Source organism: Bufo gargarizans, chromosome 8 (assembly GCF_014858855.1).
Source record: "Bufo gargarizans isolate SCDJY-AF-19 chromosome 8, ASM1485885v1, whole genome shotgun sequence".
Taxonomy (NCBI): domain Eukaryota; kingdom Metazoa; phylum Chordata; class Amphibia; order Anura; family Bufonidae; genus Bufo; species Bufo gargarizans.
The window spans coordinates 17,456,255-17,475,850 of NC_058087.1; the positions used below are offsets into that span (position 1 = coordinate 17,456,255).

At 42.1% G+C, this 19,596-nt stretch overlaps 1 protein-coding gene across 1 annotated transcript in view; it reads left to right on the forward strand.

Moving 5' to 3' along the window:
• The window catches only part of KCNH7 (potassium voltage-gated channel subfamily H member 7), a 369,362-nt gene that overhangs the window by 274,333 nt on the left and 75,433 nt on the right, over positions 1-19,596 (forward strand). Inside the window, exons 8-9 of the mRNA XM_044303361.1 lie at positions 8,369-8,768; positions 12,715-12,914. Coding sequence (XP_044159296.1) covers positions 8,369-8,768; positions 12,715-12,914 — 600 coding nt within the window. The remainder of the gene's footprint in view (positions 1-8,368; positions 8,769-12,714; positions 12,915-19,596) is intronic.

The window sequence follows — 19,596 nt, forward strand, 5'->3', positions numbered from 1 at the left end:
GGGTTATTTGCATTGAGCTATGATTCTGATTAGGAGTATGTATATTACATTATATTAGACTGTATTGTATCAATTATCACTTGCATCTAATATTTAATAATGTTTAATGATTTTTTTGTATAGCATTTTACATGGATTTATCGGCTTAATAATGATATATAGGTATATAGATCGCTAGGGTGTACTCTTTATATAATGGAGGATGCATTAGTGTATTGCCCACCTCCTTTAGTATCCATCTGACTGCTGCACTTAGCTGTGATTATTGGAGTTTCCGTCCTCCGGCCGCTTTGAGGTGGTTGCCTGGCAGCCGCAGACGCCCAGAGTGGGTCATGTGACTATCTAGGGCGTGTTTAGCCCACCCCCGGTCACGCGCTTATGACGTGGGCCAGGGGGAGGGACCGCTCCGCTCTCATGACCTATGATGCAACTGGGGGCGTGTTCCGTGGTGACGGCACGTTTGCTGGAGGCCGGCGGTGTGATCACATCTCACAGGTGCAACAGGTCAGCTGTTGATCGGCCGCATCTGATTGGGCTAGTGAGAAGGGATTGGGCTATAAGTATTGTGATTCCTGGCAGTTGTATTGTGCCCTGTGAAAAAGTCAGAGAGCGAAACGGTCGTCGGGTTTTTCCCCCTATCCAGGTTGGTTATTTCATTGCCATGTACTTTTTTATGCCTTTGCTGTTTATGTGATCACCGGTGCCCCTGCTGTGCTGCCTATCCTCCATGCTCCAGTGTCTCCTCAGCCTTCCAGTGTGGTATTCCTTCTGGGATGTGACTATATGGTCACTGTGGTGACTCCTCTTTTGGAGTAGGTTTATATATATAAAAATATTTTTATATTTTTTATGCTGCCTTATGGAATTCCTGACACATCCAGCATGATTTTCTGATGTGATTTTTTTCACAATTTTTTTGCAGCAGCTCTGCGGGGGTCCTTGTTGTATCACATTGACAGTGGCAATTTGTTACAAGCATGTATGGATATACAGTACAGACCAAAAGTTTGGACACACCTTCTCATTCAAAGAGTTTTCTTTTTTTTCATGACTATGAAAATTGTAGATTCACACTGAAGGCATCAAAACTATGAATTAACACATGTGGAATTATGAACATAACAAAAAAGTGTGAAACAACTGAAAATATGTCATATTCTAGGTTCTTCAAAGTAGCCATTTTTTGCTTTGATTACTGCTTTGCACACTCTTGGCATTCTCTTGATGAGCTTCAAAAGGTAGTCACCTGAAATGGTTTTCACTTCACAGGTGTGCCCTGTCAGGTTTAATAAGTGGGATTTCTTGCCTTATAAATGGGGTTGGGACCATCAGTTGCGTTGTGGAGAAGTCAGGTGGATACACAGCTAATAGTCCTACTGAATAGACTGTTAGAATTTGTATTATGGCAAGAAAAAAGCAGCTAAGTAAAGAAAAACGAGTGGCCATCATTACTTTAAGAAATGAAGGTCAGTCAGTCCGAAAAATTGGGAAAACTTTGAAAGTGTCCCCAAGTGCAGTCACAAAAACCATCAAGCGCTACAAAGAAACTGGCTCACATGTGGACCGCCCCAGGAAAAAAAGACCAAGAGTCACCTCTGCTGCGGAGGATAAGTTCATCCGAGTCACCAGCCTCAGAAATCGCAGGTTAACAGCAGCTCAGATTAGAGACCAGGTCAATGCCACACAGAGTTCTAGCAGCAGACACATCTCTAGAACAACTGTTAAGAGGAGACTGTGTGAATCAGGCCTTCATGGTAGAATATCTGCTAGGAAACCACTGCTAAGGACAGGCAACAAGCAGAAGAGACTTGTTTGGGCTAAAGAACACAAGGAATGGACATTAGACCAGTGGAAATCTGTGCTTTGGTCTGATGAGTCCAAATTTGAGATCTTTAGTTCCAACCACTGTGTCTTTGTGCGACGCAGAAAAGGTGAACGGATGGACTCTACATGTCTGGTTCCCACCGTGAAGCATGGAGGAGGAGGTGTGATGGTGTGGGGGTGCTTTGCTGGTGACACTGTTGGGGATTTATTCAAAATTGAAGGCATACTGAACCAGCATGGCTACCACAGCATCTTGCAGCGGCATGCTATTCCATCCGGTTTGCGTTTAGTTGGACCATCATTTATTTTTCAACAGGACAATGACCCCAAACACACCTCCAGGCTGTGTAAGGGCTATTTGACCATGAAGGAGAGTGATGGGGTGCTGCGCCAGATGACCTGGCCTCCACAGTCACCTGACCTGAACCCAATCGAGATGGTTTGGGGTGAGCTGGACCGCAGAGTGAAGGCAAAAGGGCCAACAAGTGCTAAGCATCTCAGGGAACTCCTTCAAGACTGTTGGAAGACCATTTCAGGTGACCACCTCTTGAAGCTCATCAAGAGAATGCCAAGAGTGTGCAAAGCAGTAATCAAAGCAAAATGTGGCTACTTTGAAGAACCTAGAATTTGACATATTTTCAGTTGTTTCACACTTTTGGGCTATGTATATAATTCCACATGTGTTAATTCATAGTTTTGATGCCTTCAGTGTGAATCTACAATTTTCATAGTCATGAAAATAAAGAAAACTCTTTGAATGAGAAGGTGTGTCCAAACTTTTGGTCTGTACTGTACATACTGGTCATAGGGGGTATTATTCATCCACACTTGTCTGCATTCCCTTCTGAGTTTTATCATGTACTGTACTTTTTGCACATATGTTCAATAAAATATTTTGTATAAACATCACCGCTGGCGTGTTGTGCATTTATAGGAGTTTGTAAATTTGAGGCCGTGCGGTGCACACCTTGGCTGGCAGCAGCCTTTTTGTTTGGCGTTACTAGGACATGGACAATGTATTCTTGCTTTCCATTACACAGTTATATTAGCCTTGGATGTATACCTCCACATAACCCCTATCTGCAGTAATCTCTCTCGACTTGATCTGATTCTGAATTAGGACATGTAAGAACAGCAGGCATCTATGATGTCAGCTTAATGCTGCTACTAAATATGCAGACTACAGAATTTAGCCTATCATAAAAAAATAGAAACGCGTCTCTAGCTTCTTGAGAAGTCATGATTAAAATACTACTCAATCCTTACATAGCCCTGAACATCAGCCTGATGGAGGCAGGTTTCTTCCTAATTAGTGAGGCTATGTCTATGGAATTTAACTGCTCCCATCTGCCTCCCTATTATAGCCAGTGCAAAATTTATAAGCATGTAGAAGAGAAACCTAAAAATATTCCTACAAAAATAATTATTCCTTATGAACATGGGAGAGACAAGAGACGGCATATCCTGTGATAGGAGAGGGACAAGGGTTGGACATACCAAAAGCATCCTGTGCAGTAGGGATCCAGTAGGTAAAAGGGTCCAGCGCTAGCCTAAAATAACCTCCTACTGCCTACAGATGTAGCAGGGTTAACACACAAACTCTTAACTCATCGTGTTATCTTGAAACAAAAGCAATTGAAGGTGTTTGCTTAACGCATTTAGTTTAGATAACACGTCTCATAAAGCATGTGTGTTAACTCTACTACATCTGTATTAGATTACATATGGGGGATTGAGTTTTCAGGAGGAACTGGGCAGAGATATGGAAATCTGTAGCATCTAAATAGCCTTTAGTCATGTTTTTTCTCTCCAAATATTTCCTTCTCTGGGTGAAGATTAGGCCACCGTATACCCAAAACACCTACACAAAAGAAAAAGGGCAACCACCCAGAGCACAATTCAGGGTGTTATATTTGTGCTTTCACAATTTCATAAACCACACTGGCATTCAGCAGCCACCAAAAATTGCTGCAGTGTTGCTGTCACAGTGCGGTTCATTGTGACAGTTTTCCATGTAGGCTGGCTGCATGCTCCCTTGCATATTGGCTGCAGGCTGTTAACTGTGCAGGCTGGTTGCTTGGGGCTGCATGCTGGCTGCGGTGTCTTGAACACGCCTGTGTATGTTGCTTTCCCCGTGTCTGTTGTGTCACGGAATGTTTACTCTTCCCGTGATGCTTCCCTGGTTGTCTGAGGTGTCACGGGTTGGTTGTGCTCTGGTGTACTGGCTGCGGGTGTCTCCATGTATGCTGGTTGCCAGGGGCAACGGCCTGCAGCCTCTGTGTCGTGTTCTGTACTACGGTTCTGTTAGGGTTAACTCCACTGTTCTGTGCCTGTGGTTCTGTGCCTGGGTGGGGCTTTCCAGGTGCCCTCATCTGTGGGCTTTGGGGGCTGGAGGTCAGTTCAGTTTTGTCTGTGCCTGGCCAGGTGTAGCACCTTGTTTCTGTCCTGGGGTTCCTGTTACCCTTCTGCATGTCTGACCTGGTTTTGGATTGTTGGTCTTTGTTGATCTGTACCTGTTCTGTTATGGTGTTTAATGCCATGTCCTGTTCTGTTCTGTACCTGCCCTGTATCATTTTATGTCATGATCTGTTCCTTGTTTGCCTAGCAGTGTGTAACTGCATCTGATAGCCTGGCAGTGCTTAACTGCTTCTGTTTGTTGTCTGTTCTGTGTCCCGCCTTCGGAAGATGGTCCCTGGCTTCCCCGGAGGGGGAATCTCCGTGTGCCACAAATCTCTGTGTGCCTTAAATCTTTTGTCTGCCTGAATCTCTAGCCTGTTCTGTGCTTTGTATCTCTCATCTGTGTTTCTCTTGGTTGTGCCGTTGCTCCTTGTTTCTTCTCTGTTTGCCTGTCTACGCTTCCTGCCGGTACCTAATTCAGGTACCTTCTGGTCTGTCTGGACCAGCTGCCACTGACTCGGGGATTGCTCTGGAGTAGCCCCTGGCAACTACCTTACTGGCTCAAGTCTATCCTCACCATCTGAGGCTCTAATGAATACCAGGGAGTTGCTTAGTTACGCCGCTCCAGAGTATTGCCAGTCAGTGGTAGTATTGTGCCTCTGCATACTTCCTGCATATGTCCTGTTGCAGCTCTTGCTATTTGTTGCTGCTGGACTATGTTGCCGTGTCCTGGTTCCCTGACGTCCTGGAGGTCTGCCTCTGGCCTCCAGCACGTGACAGTTGTGATGCTGCTTTCGACTATGTCATTTAAGGGAAACTCCATGCCTGGATCATTGAGATTTTTGGTCTATTCATTTCTGGTGAATACGTGATGATATATGAATGTAGACATAGGTATAAATTATGAGCCCAACACATCTTGAGCTTTTATTTTTCGGAGTTTTAGGAGTTTTTTTTAGACACAAAATTGCATGAAGGCGGCCATGATTGTAATTAGAGATGAGCGAATCGAAGTTGACGAAGTGGAATTCGATCTGAATTTCAGAAAGAATTTGATTCTCACCGAATCCGATTTTCCTCACACTTCTTGGTAACGAATCGAATTTTTTTCCTAAAATGGCTGCTGCACCTGTTAGGACATGGAGCAAGGAACACTGGGAACAAGGGATCACCCACAATGCCATGCATGCAGCCAATCAGCAGCCAGCTAGCCCTGAGATGTCACAGCCCTATAAATAGCCTCAGCCATTTTCCAGTGTACTTAGTGCAGGGAGAGACGTCAGCAGGCGCTAGGAACAGTGGTAGAAAATACTTTAAAACTTTTATTTTGCTGTATAGAAGTTCAGGGAAAAGATAGTGAGGAATCATTCCACAGTATTGAAGCAGAACAGGGTTCAGTAGGGGAGTTAACAGCCTGGGTAATAGGAACAATCCTATTACACCTTGCTGCACTGACTGCGGATCCAAATTGCCATTATACAGCTCTGTAATTCCAGCAAACCGTTCTTGTTATTGGGGTGCAAGTGCTGTTTGATGCAGCCATTAACAGGGTTTTTTATTTGCCTTATTTGCCCTTGTGCGGTGCAGTTATATGCTCTAAAGCATTTTTTCCCCTGGTATTAGTGGGAAAAAAGGGCTTATTAGCCGTTGTGTCATAAAGTGAGAAAATTATAGCCCTTTTTGGAGTGTATTAGAGGCAAAAAAAATATATATTATTTGACATTCAGTGATGCAGTTATATGTTCTAAAGCCTTTTGTGGCATGTATTAGTGGGGAAAAAAGGGCTTATTAGCCGTTGTGTGGTAAAGTGAGAAAATTACAGACTTTTTGGGTGTGTCTTAATTTCCTTTTTATTTATTTATTTGATCTAACAGTATGTCAGACAGAGAAGTGCCAGGCCCTGCACACGGGAGTGGCAGAGGCCTAAATGTTTTTGGCGCAGACAAAGGTCGCAGCAGAGTAAGGGGGCGTGGCAGCAGGGGTCGCAGCAAGAGGCGGTCATGTCTTGACCAGCAACCCAGCGGTTCTTGAATGATTGACTCGGTCATCCACTTCGTCCCAAGTGACATCAGACACCCCCAGCCAAGAGTCGGTGGGTTCGTCAGACAGGTGAATTAGGGGCTTCATCATTATCGGGAGAAAAGGGTGGCAGCTTGCCCGTGAGGCAGCGGCGGAGCCAGCAATTCGCTAGCGTGGCTGGGATTCAGCAGGGTGGCAGCAGTTGGAGGTCGGGAGCCAAACGTGCCCAGGGTAGACCACCCGCTTCGCAGGAGCCTACCTGCCCGGAAAGCAGTGGTGCAGAGGTTCACGATAGCAGTGGCGGTAGCAGTCAGTGTGGAGTGTTGAGGGTAAAAATCACCTACTCGGCGGTGTGGCAGTTTTTTGTTAAGCAGCCGGAGGAGGTGAACATGGCAATTTGTAGAATCTATAGGCAGAAGGTGAAGCGTAGCCAGGGTGCCAATGTTGGCACCATGGCCCTGTGTCAACATATGCAGCGTCACCATAAAGTGGCCTGGAAGAACCATGGCTCCGATGTGGTGGTCCAGCCTGCTGCAGCAACCGCTGCATCACCCAGTGGTACGCACCCGATTTCAGGCAGTCAAAGCTCCACCACCTCAGTCGAAGGGAGCTGTCTGTCCTTCCCATTATCTGCTGGTCCTGATGCTCGTGCTCCTACTCCTCGTCAGTCATTCCGTCAGCAATCGATCAACGAAGCGATTGCGAAGAGACAACAGTATGCGTGCAGTCATCCAACCGCTCAGAAGCTGAATGTGCTCCTGGCCAAGTTGGTGGTGCTGTAGTCCCTCCCTCTCCAAATATGTCATAGGGCCACTCTGTGGACTTCTCATGCTGTTCCCACCCTCGCCATTTCATGACTGGGCTACTATTTTGCCTTTTGGCCTGGCTGACATCATCATTTATTTTACCCTTCTTCTGATCTGTCAGAAGGAAGGAAAAATGAGACGCACAACGTATCTTGTCTATGTAACAGCTGTAAGGCCTGCATGACATGATCACTCTTTTGCATCAGAATTGGCTTTGGTAGCCAAAAGCAGTAGTGGGTACAAAACACAGAAGGCATGAAAATATTCCATTTACGTGTCATCTCTGTTTTGGATCCACTCCTGTTTTTTTGGGCTTTAGCAATACTTTTGGATTACTGACCAAATGCTGACCGATTGAAGGTGGATGCTCCACAGACAGGATCCGTTTTTTTGGGGTTATTGTTCTGATGGATCAGAGGAAGGGCAAAATAATCAGTGACGTCAACACAAACTTACTGCTGACACCCTCTCCACTCTGTCGGGGGGCTCTACTTGTATAAGCGTTTAATAGAACAGGTTCTGTAGACATCTATGGGAAATAAGCTGCCGATGGTGTAAAAGGAGTGTGCCTCTTCTTGACTCTAACATTGACCTGTAAGGCTAAGTTCACACTTGAGTTATTTGGTCAGTTTTGGCCCCGTAACTGCTCAAATAAGTGAAGTATGCAGTGATTCTAAGAGCGACGCCTGTCCTCTGCATGTCATACTGACTCACAGTATTATTTCACTACCACAGCAGACTCCCTATGGGTGTTACTGCAAGGCACAGTGTTCTACACCACTATAAAGGCTCTCTGCAGCCAGGAAATAGCCTTTTTTAACGTGATGCGTCACAAATAAATTTGTATCGAACTGAATTTTTCGAAAAAATTTGGCGAATCAACCAAATCGAATTTTTGAGAATATCGCTCATCTCTAATTGTAATGTGCTGGGTGGCATTTTCAGTTGGGAGGTATTTTCTGAAGAAATATGGGTAAAGCGGTATACAATGATATATTTTTATTTATCATTCAGAAGGTATGACATTTATACTGGTTGAAGGAGTTTTCCATTATTAGAAAAAAATATATAATTAGTAAAAAACAGCGCCACGCTGCTCCTGATAGTGCAACACAGTCATGGGGGAACAGATCCTAATGGATCATAATAGATCATGACAGATCCATCAAACAGATCATAACCAATCCATCATGATCCTGTAGAAATGGAAACCATAACTTCATAGTGAGCAGACCCCCCAAGAAAAATAAAAATTCTTAATTCTAACAGAAATCATAATTTTATAACTTATACCATCTAATTCAGTATGTTTATCTTCGCAGACTACCACCCTCATTGGACTTTTAAAGACTGCAAGGTTACTCCGTTTGGTCAGAGTTGCAAGGAAATTGGACAGATATTCAGAATACGGTGCTGCCGTCCTAATGCTGCTCATGTGCATTTTTGCATTAATTGCTCACTGGCTAGCTTGCATCTGGTATGCCATTGGCAACGTGGAACGACCTTACTTAATTCACAAGATTAGTTGGTTGGATGCTTTAGGAGATCAAATAAAGAAACCGTACAACTACAGCGATCCCAGTTCTGGCCCGTCTATCAAGGACAAGTATGTGACAGCCCTTTACTTTACTTTCAGCAGTCTGACAAGCGTGGGCTTTGGAAATGTGTCGCCCAACACCAACTCGGAAAAAGTATTTTCCATTTGTGTTATGTTGATCGGCTGTAAGTACCAAGATCTAAAATCTCCTTATCTGTAAAGAATTGTTGAAGCCAGTAAGGGCTGTGTAAAGCAAATATGAGTTTTAACAAACTGTGTTGGGAGGTGATTTTTGGGGGCTTTTTGTTTCATAATGAATGGCCACTAACTTTCAACAATGTCCGTTCCTATTCATGGAGTCCAATCATTCCTGAGCTCTCCTATGGGGCTGGAGGCTGTGGAGGCTCACTGAGGTGCAGGAACGACCATGTAGCTTTTTGTAGCATATAGATAAATGTGATATATACTAGATTATATGTTCTTTTTGTGTTCGGACACTTTAGATCATGTAGTCTTTGGAGCAACACCTCATATTGTTTCAATTCATAAAAGGGGTTCGTTTGGTAATTAGCAAGTGGCATTCCTGTCACTTGCCAGCTATAACTGTTAGTGATGATTGATAGGTTGAGATCTTGTTTGACCCCTTTCGTAAAAATGAGGTACACATATGGGTAGGTGGTCATTCCCATATGATGACCTATATGTATAACACAACATCTGTACCTGAGAGATCACAAACAAGTTTTAATTGACAGCCACAATGCCCCTCCTATCCTCTGGATAGCTTGTCAATGTTAGCTCAGTGGGGTTCCAACACTTGGCACTCTTCACCAATCAGCTGTTTTTGGCAATTAACCAGTGGACAAAGCCAGAAACAAAAGGCTTCATCCACTGTGTAGGGGTCATACTGGCGTACTGCAGCTCAGCTCCCTTTCAAGTGGGAGAACGGGGTTTTGTCATCTTGGTAAGCGATAGTATATCACTTGCATATGCCATTACTTGCTGTAAGAGTATGACCTCTGGGCCCCCCAACTGATGATGGGAATGGCCAAGCCCCTTGAGCATTTTTTGCTCCTGTCCAAACACTGTGCAGAGAACTTCAAAGGGTTTCTGTATCTGTACAACACTACTTCAATCCTCCAAAAAAATCCCAAAGTTATGGTGCCTCAAAAAAACCATAGCCCCTTCATCATATCAATCGATGGGATCTCAGTATAGTAGGTCAGCGGATAATAGATGCCATTCTGCTGGCTGGTTACATTTGTTACTTAAAAAAAAATTGAACTGGAGAATTGGCATTTAACTAGACAGTTGGCATAGAGAAGAAGACAAGTGAATATCAAAAAGTAATTCAACATTGATTTTCATCCATTTCAATTTGGACAGGAAATTAATTGCAATGGAAGGTTATGAAATAAGCCTGGAACTCCCACTTTTCTCATTATGACTATCAATTTGAATACGGCTTCCATCCTTTACTGCTGTTCTGCTTTATGGACTTGCGATGATATCCAACCTTGATAATTGTTGCTTAAGTGCAAGAGGGTGATCTATAATTCTCCCCAGTGAGGCCTCTAAACCAACTGCTAATTAGCTCAGTCAGGTTTCTAAGGTCTCCATGTCTCTGAAGGTAACTTGCAATGACTAATGGTCTAGAAATAGGTTTCATTAGTATAAATATCAGGAGAATATTACATGTTATGCCACTAGAGTCGGCATGGGTTTGAGGCATGATCACATGCTGTACTTTGAGTGTCACAGGGAGTTTTACTCTTTGGTAAATGTGTCTGTTTTTGGGTGCTTTTTGCAAATCTATGAAACTTAAAGGGATATTCCCATGTTGTAAAATGACAAAATACAGTACAATATCTCTAGTATATGCCATTACTTTATGGTCTCAGGTGTCCAACCTCTGGGACCTTCACCAATTCTGAAAATTAAGTGATTAGAGCCCTGGTTTAGTCCTGCATCCCCTTGTTTTATTCATACACGTGGACTCATGCAGGGGACTGAAGCTTGGCCCCATTCCCAAACCGGATTCCCAAAAAGTTGGGACACTATACAAATTGTGAATAAAAACTGAATGCAATGATGTGGAGGTGCCAACTTCTAATATTTTATTCAGAATAGAACATAAATCACGGAACAAAAGTTTAAACTGAGAAAATGTACCATTTTAAGGGAAAAATATGTTGAATCAGAATTTCATGGTGTCAACAAATCCCCAAAAAGTTGGGACAAGGCCATTTTCACCACTGTGTGGCATCTCCCCTTCTTCTTACAACACTCAACAGACGTCTGGGGGCCGAGGAGACCAGTTTCTCAAGTTTAGAAATAGGAATGCTCTCCCATTCTTGTCTAATACAGGCCTCTAACTGTTCAATCGTCTTGGGCCTTCTTTGTTGCACCTTCCTCTTTATAATGCGCCAAATGTTCTCTATAGGTGAAAGATCTGGACTGCAGACTGGCCATTTCAGTACCCGGATCCTTCTCCTACGCAGTCATGATGTTGTGATTGATGCAGAATTTGGTCTGGCATTTTCTTGTTGAAAAATGCAGGGTCTTCCCTGAAAGAGATGACGTCTGGTTGGGAGCATATGTTGTTCTAGAACCTGAATATATTTTTCTGCATTGATTGTGCCTTTCCAGACATGCAAGCTGCCCATGCCACACGCACTCATGCAACCCCATACCATCAGAGATGCAGGCTTCTGAACTGAGCGTTGATAACAACTTGGGTTGTCTTTGTCCTCTTTGGTCCGGATGACATGGCGTCCCAGATTTCCAAAAAGAACTTCGAATCGTGACCCGTCTGACCACAGAACAGTTTTCCATTTTGCCACACTCCATTTTAAATGATCCCTGGCCCAGTGAAAACGCCTGAGCTTGTGGATCTTGCTTAGAAATGGCTTCTTCTTTGCACTCTAGAGTTTCAGCTGGCAACAGCGGATGGCACGGTGGATTGTGTTCACTGACAATGGTTTCTGGAAGTATTCCTGAGCCCATTCTGTGATTTCCTTTACAGTTGCATTCCTGTTTGTGGTGCAGTGTCGTTTAAGGGCCCGGAGATCACGGGCATCCAGTATGGTTTTACGGCCTTGACCATTACGCACAGAGATTGTTCCAGATTCTCTGAATCTTCGGATGATGTTATGCACAGTTGATGATGATAGATGCAAAGTCTTTGCAATTTTTCGCTGGGTAACACCTTTCTGATATTGCTCCACTATCTTTCTGCGCCACATTGTGGGAATTGGTGATCCTCTACCCATCTTGGCTTCTGAGAGACACTGCCACTCTGAGAAGCTCTTTTTATACCCAATCATGTTGCCAATTGACCTTATTAGTGTTAATTGGTCTTCCAGCTCTTCGTTATGCTCAAATTTACTTTTTCCAGACTCTTATTGCTACTTGTCCCAACTTTTTGGGGATTTGTTGACACCGTGAAAATTTGAATCAACGTATTTTTCCTTTAAAATGATACATTTACTCGGATTAAACGTTTGATCTGTCATCTACGTTCTATTACAAATAAAATATTGACATTTGCCATCTCCACATCATTGCATTCAGTTTTTATTTACAATTTGTTTAGTGTCCCAACTTTTTTGGAATCCGGTTTGTAGTTTCTGTACAGTTGAATGACCAGAAGTGCAGCTGTCCAAGGAAAAACTAAATAAAATATGTTTTTGCCTTTAAGTGGCAGAGTTCGCAGAGTCATCTCATTATCCTCAGAGGGCTAGGGACTTAATAACATCTAACAGCTATATTGCACTGATGGTGGCCTAGAAGAATAGCAACCTAACCCACTGATAAGGCTTTGTATGCAGCTCTTTGGTTTCTGGTGGGAGGAGTAATATTCCATCCCATCCTGGAGACTGTATCAGTGTATGGACTCTTCTCTATCCAAAAACACCAATTTTCTGCAGTTACAGCTGACATTAGGCACACCTTTTAGATAGATTCCCGTTAGTGATCTACATACTGTAGGTTGTGTGGAATATAAATACTGTAGGAAAACATTTTTAAGGTAAGTTTTTTTTATAAATATATATACATATATATCTTCTTTTTGTTAGCATTTATTTGCTCACCTAATATCTTTTTGTTTTGTTTTGTTTTTCAATCCAGCATTAATGTATGCAAGTATTTTTGGAAATGTGTCTGCAATAATCCAAAGATTATATTCAGGAACTGCACGGTACCACATGCAAATGCTCCGAGTAAAAGAATTCATAAGATTTCACCAAATTCCCAATCCTTTACGTCAGAGGCTTGAAGAATACTTTCAACATGCGTGGACCTACACCAATGGGATAGACATGAATATGGTATGCTACTAATCTTTTTCAAATGAAACTGCACTCTACTATAATATTGTACAGTACATATATATCAAAACTTAATATGATTTGTACTTAGGTTACTCTTACTTTTATACACTTATTATATACTTTGTAATTTGTTGTACTGGTTTGTTCACACTGTTGTCCTTGAATGTTCCTATGGGAGGGAGGTAATATAATGAAAAAATATTTTAGGGAACTCTTAAAGAGAAAATCCTCACCTTTATGTTTTTATTAGGGAAGATGGACTTCATAAGGGGGCACCCTATAGGTTTAATCATGCATTACATTGGAAGTCATTATTTTAATTGCTGGCATGTAGTGCCACTACATTTCTCTGGATGTTGGGCCTGTGTTTTATCACCACACTGACCTCTAACAAAAAAAAAAAGTGGTCTTTGTGGCGCTTCTCCTTTAATTTTATAAAGGCTCATCAATGTTTTAATTTTTTTCCTAAACCACGGAGTAGAATGATCTTTCAAACATTAGGGTAGTGTCTTGAATCCTTGGCCACAGTTATACTCTTGGGGGTCCATTTACATGGGCTGATATATTAGGAAGTGATCTGGAATAAATTGTTAGCGTCTTAAAGCTGCATTTACATGTAGCAGTCATCCCCTCTGTATGGGGGTGAATGATCACTGCTGTGATCATTCATCCTAATACAGATTCATTGTTTGTCACCAACATATCCCTGTTTACCCAGCGCAATGTGCTGCAAAAAATGTATTTTGTGCCACATAAATGTTGGATCAGCCAACAAAAGAGAATTTTACAAATTTATCAGGTAATCGGTGCATATTTACAGGGGGCAATTATCAGGAATGACCTTTCATATGAACATTCATTCCCGAATGTTGTCCCAATAATCTGGCCTGGTCAGAATTTTGTGCAATACAAATGAAAATGATAATATTTACTTTGTTAACCCAACAGAAGTGTATCATGGTTCTACAGACTGCAAAGGAGTCCATGATCTTAAGTGCTAAGAGCCCATAACCACTCCTACAGTCTTTCACAGCCTTAAAGGTGTTTTCCGAGATTTTAATACATCAATGGGGGTCCTACGCTCGGGACACCCCCCGATCAGCTGTTTGAGAAGGCAGTGGTATTCACACACATGCAACTTTCTTTGTATTCATGACGAGACCTTGTTTTTGAGATAGGAGCTGGTTCCCAAGTGGTGGGACTTGCACCAATTAGACATTTATGGCATAGCCTATTCATATGCTATAAATGTCCAGATGGGACAACCCCTTTATGTTATCTTGACATCGCTGTGCAATGGTGTGTCGTCCAGCACCACATCACATTACTGTGACTACAGCAGCCAATAGCTCATTGGGGCAGTGACTCACGGAGGACCTGTCACTAAGAAAGCAGATTGGCTGTCAGTCACATGATGTGATGCTAGAAGACACTGCAACCTGCAGTGGTGACAACAAGAAACGGCAGTGTGACCTGGTGGCTGGTGGAGTGGGAGCAATGCTCAGTTTTAGAGGTAAGTATGTTATAAAGTTTAATGTTACATATTCTACAGGATAGAGAAATGGGTTCTTAATATGGTTGTGTCACAAAGGACACCTTCCTCTAAACCAGAACTGAGAGCTGCTCTATAAGGGCAGCTCTGACTCTAATGGACTCATGTGAATAGCCGCTACCTAGTACTATATTTCCCATGCACCAGAACATATGGTTTACCTGGCAATCTCAGCTGTTTGCAGTGGGTACCGAGAGCCAGACCTGCAGGTATTGAGCTGCAGACTGAAAAGTCTGATGAGATAACCGATTTGAGGCTAAGAAAACCCTTAAAACAGAAAAGCAATTAAACATTTTGAAGCTTTTAGCTACAGGCTTCAAAGTCAGCATCAGTATTCGATAATTGTCTTACTTGGGAAGAGGTGACCATGAATGAGTTGTATCTGAAGAAGGCATCTAGAGTAGATTGAAGGTCACAGAGGTCTAAAGGAGATGACAGTTCATAGGGTTTTTATATTATCACACATTAGTATTGTGCAACAAACGGCATAGTACCTTCATTTCTGATCACTTTATGGATTGCTTTAACCTCAATGGACTTCAAAAAATATGAGGAAACACATACAGAAATTAACCCAATAACAGGTAACAAAGGCAATTATTATCTAGTACAGTAATAGATATATACAGTATATTATATAAGATATATTTGTATTACATTATTAACCGTACTGTATATTACATTTAAAATTGGTATCTTCAATGTCATACTTAATGTACTGCATCTACTTAAAATTAGAAAATATTTTAATAATGTCAGGAATATAAGTTATGATTAGATCATGTTAAGCAAGTCAACGTCCAACTATGTAACATTATAGAACTAGAAATAAGTTCCAAGATTTGACCAACTGTAACCCATGTCCTTGTCATGATCAGATTTTGAGACTAAAGGGGTTCTCCGGGCATGATATAAAATGGCTGTCAGTAACCTGTCCTAGAATGGGATGAGGACTGGTTGCTGCCATTTGCAAAGCTGCCTAAGGGAATGGGTGCAGGGCCTCACCACACACTGCTCTTTGGCACTTGTATATACTACATATTGGTTAGTGTTCCTATCAGGCTGCTCAGCCATGATGGCATATTGTAGGCAGGATCACATCATTACCATCTATAATAGAGCAGTGTAGTGTGCAGTGAGGCCCCGTCCTGTCGCTCCCCTGGGCAGCTCTGCAAGTGGTGGCAAGCAGTGCTACTCACATTCTAGGTCAGGTTGCTGGTGGCCATTTTAAATCATTCTTGGAAAACCCATTTAAAGACATAAAGATTTGTAAAAAAAAAAATGCATGGAACCATGAAAACTTGTCCTACTGGTTACTTGAACTCAGATAACTAACTGGAATTATATCCAACTTGGCCACTTTTGCAGATGGCCAACACTGGAAAGGTGGGTCATTCACGTCAGATTTGTAGATTAATGGACACTAAACACAGAAAATACAAAAACAGAGACATATCTCATCACTTATTTAATTATTCTCCTCCTTTCCCTTGGTCTAAATTTGTCTCATATTGCAATTAAAACTGAGATATCTATAAAGAAATCTGTTCTATGTCTACTGGGAGATCATCCATCTGCTTCTTTCTTCCTCCTCAAATTTCTGTGTCTATGTATAAAGCAACTAGCTGGAGCAGGAGATTCCCTGCTGTGCCCTCTCTGCAGTATGACAAGGTTTATAAGATTGTTAACCCCACCTCCTTTGCTAGCCCCAGCTATATTAGCCACTAGATGAAGATAGAAGATGTCACCACAATATTAACACGTGTGTTATCTGCAGGAAATTGACATGACTGTTTGTTTCAGTAACATGTAGAAAATGCTGCAAACTGACAGTGTGGGCAACATTGTCCCCTGTTGACATTGTCATTCATTTGTAGGTTTCGAGTTCCTTTAAATTCCTTTAAACCTAGAGTACATCACTTTATATAATGAATGAATTTCAAAGAGGATTTTCCCACCTTGCCCGATATCAAATTAGAGATTTCGTAGAGGATTTTCTGCCATGCCCAATATCAAAAGTATTCTGGTTAACATTTTTGAATTCAGTCTACATGTCAACCAAACATCTAAGTAGTAGAACTTGTTTGAAGATATTCCACTGTAAAATAAAGAAAAATACCTGGATATACATATCAATAAGTTGTGTTAAATTGTTAAAGATTTTACTTATACGTTGTTTTGGTTTTCAACCTTGGTAAAGCCAGATGTACGCATTAGATCTAGATCGGTCATCAGTGTGGCCAACCAATCATACATTCAAACCCTCAACATGCCAGACTGTACTGTTGGATGAGGGACACGGTTTAAAAAAAATTGGTAAGAGCAAATGAAAATTTGGTGAGTGATTGTCCATGAACACATATCTTAAGGCAAAGACCAGCCAAAGAATTTCAACAAAGCCGATCACCTGTTTACGAACATTTGTTGGCCATTAGCCAATAGTAAAAAAGGTTAAAACCAAAACAGTCCAGAATGGTCAAAGTCACCCAGTTTTCCACATACCCTGTAGTGATACATCCAAATGAATACTCCTTGTGGTGTTATTCAGCTGGGTGACGACACTTCTAGGCACTGAAATGGTTGCACTTAAGGGTTTCTGCTTAGCAAAGTTTAACTGTATAACATATCCTGGCCAATGTCCAAAAGGAAGAAGACAACTCACGAACTCTCTCTTTTAATTTATGGGGTACTGCATAGTATAAATAAGTCTAGTATAACAATGATGCAAAAAACACCATGCCTTCCATAGCATGCCAGCGCTTTGCATGTATATTGACCCATTATAAGCTATATATGAATAATTATATAACACGTAGATGAATTAGAATTTTCTTCCATTTTAGTTATTTATATGTTTAGATCTTTTTCTATAAATGTTTGTGTTGCCTTTATTCTAACATACTTATAATAGATTTATCTCTTTTGTGCCTGCCTCAACCCCTGTCTCCTGGACTAACACCACCACTGGTAAGAACAGGAGGTATTTTATATAACTTTCCTTTAAGTGTGGTTCATATGTTATACCTGGTATTTTGCTTCATCCCTTTGCATGAACTGGAGTGATAGAAGTAGAATATTTAGAGACTGAATTTCAAATATAAGAAAGCTGAAACCTTGCCAGTAGCCAGCAGAGCATGATGGGTGGTGTAGTTCGATAACGATTGTAGGGATTATAACTAGAACACAGGAAAACAATCCTATCTAAAACATGATTTGTGCCATGTAGTGTCTGACGCAAATGTGTCTCATGTTCATGACCCTAGTGACCTCCATGTACTATTTACTATTTATAATACTGGTGCAGCAGAAATGTTTTGGGCCCCAAAAAAACACCCAGACTCATATGTGACTGCTATAGCTCAATTCAAAGTCTATGGGACTGGCGAAGATTGCTCACTAGAATAGAGTTCCCAGTCCCCTCCTTGCTACCTGACCACAGTGAGGAGAAGCTTGAATGGAGCAGTGGTCAGGCATGCTCAATTCAAAGTCTGTGGGACTGATGGAGATTGATCACTAGAAAGGTTTCCCAAGTTCCTTCTTGCTGCCTGACCACAGTGAGGAGGAGCTTGAATGGAGCAGTGGTCAGGCATGCTCAATTCAAAGTCTGTGGGACTGATGGAGATTGATCACTAGAAAGGTTTCCCAGGTTCCTTCTTGCTGCCTGACCACAGTGAGGAGGAGCTTGAATGGAGCAGTGGTCAGGCATGCTCAATTCAAAGTCTGTGGGACTGATGGAGATTGATCACTAGAAAGGTTTCCCAGGTTCCTTCTTGCTGCCTGACCACAGTGAGGAGGAGCTTGAATGGAGCAGTGGTCAGGCATGCTCAATTCAAAGTCTGTGGGACTGATGGAGATTGATCACTAGAAAGGTTTCCCAGGTTCCTTCTTGCTGCCTGACCACAGTGAGGAGGAGCTGGAATGGGGCAGTGGTCAGGCATGCCCTCTATAGCTCAATTCAAAGTATATGGGACTGACAGAGACAGCCGAGTACAGCACTAAGGGTTCCATCTCATGCATTAGACTTCGCCCCTCCATTAGGCCACACCAGCAGCAATGTATGGTTTTAAAATGTTTATTCACTCTTATAAGCAGAGCATTACAGTTCATAATATCTAACACCTCCCCACAATACAGTATGCACATGTTGCACAAGATTCCTGCAAGTAGTATTTCATTGGCACAATGACACGTTGCTGTTTTCCTGTGCACTAGGCTTTCTGACTACCCCCCCCCCCCCCCCTTTCCTATGGCTGCTAACACAGCATGTACAATTACCCATTAGCATCAGTGGTCAGCAGAAGTATAAAGTATTGTATGACCCCCAACATTGTGAGTAGTTTGCCGGTGCAAAAGTGAAGAATGGACTTAAATTCTCTCCCGCATCTAAGCCGCCTTCATCAGCGTGTGTGGGCAGAAATTAAGACTGTATACATTCATTAAACCAGACACTGATGCCAGAGGCCTTATTCATGATGAACTGCTGATATAGGCCACTTTCCTGCTATTATCATGCTGCATTGCACATGCTTTGTTACGCTCCCAGAAATTAGAAATGATTCAGCCTCTAAATATGTTTCCATTTTCCGTATGATATGTGTGCAGTGGGACCATGGAATAACTCAAATACAAGCTGTCTAATATAATAATTCAGTATAACATTCACAGATAAACTTTCTAGAACTTCACGGAATTTGGTCTAATAATATCCCAAACATTCTGGATCATACATTTTAGCTGAAAGTCGGCTGAATTTGACCATTTTAGCCGCACCGGACAACTATCTGTTGAACATGAGGATGTCCTGACCTTCCCCCGATGGTAGATGTTGGGGATGAGAAGGTTTGGCCCACCCTTTTGTTCTCTGGAAGATGATGAGCCAGAGGAGTCCAGCAGCAGCTTTTTCTCCTCTCCCCATTCTGGATAAAACCTAATATTATTTGAAAGCATGGCCCTCCTGTATCTCTAGTGAATGCTACTGCTTATTCCTTTACCAAAGACAAGCATCCATGTGAACCTCAAGCATAAGTACATATTAGAAGCAGGTTACAGAGACTCTACTGACAGCAAAGTACGGATTGGTGCTCTCTCCAATATGGCAGTACCAATTGCCAAAAATATTGGATATAC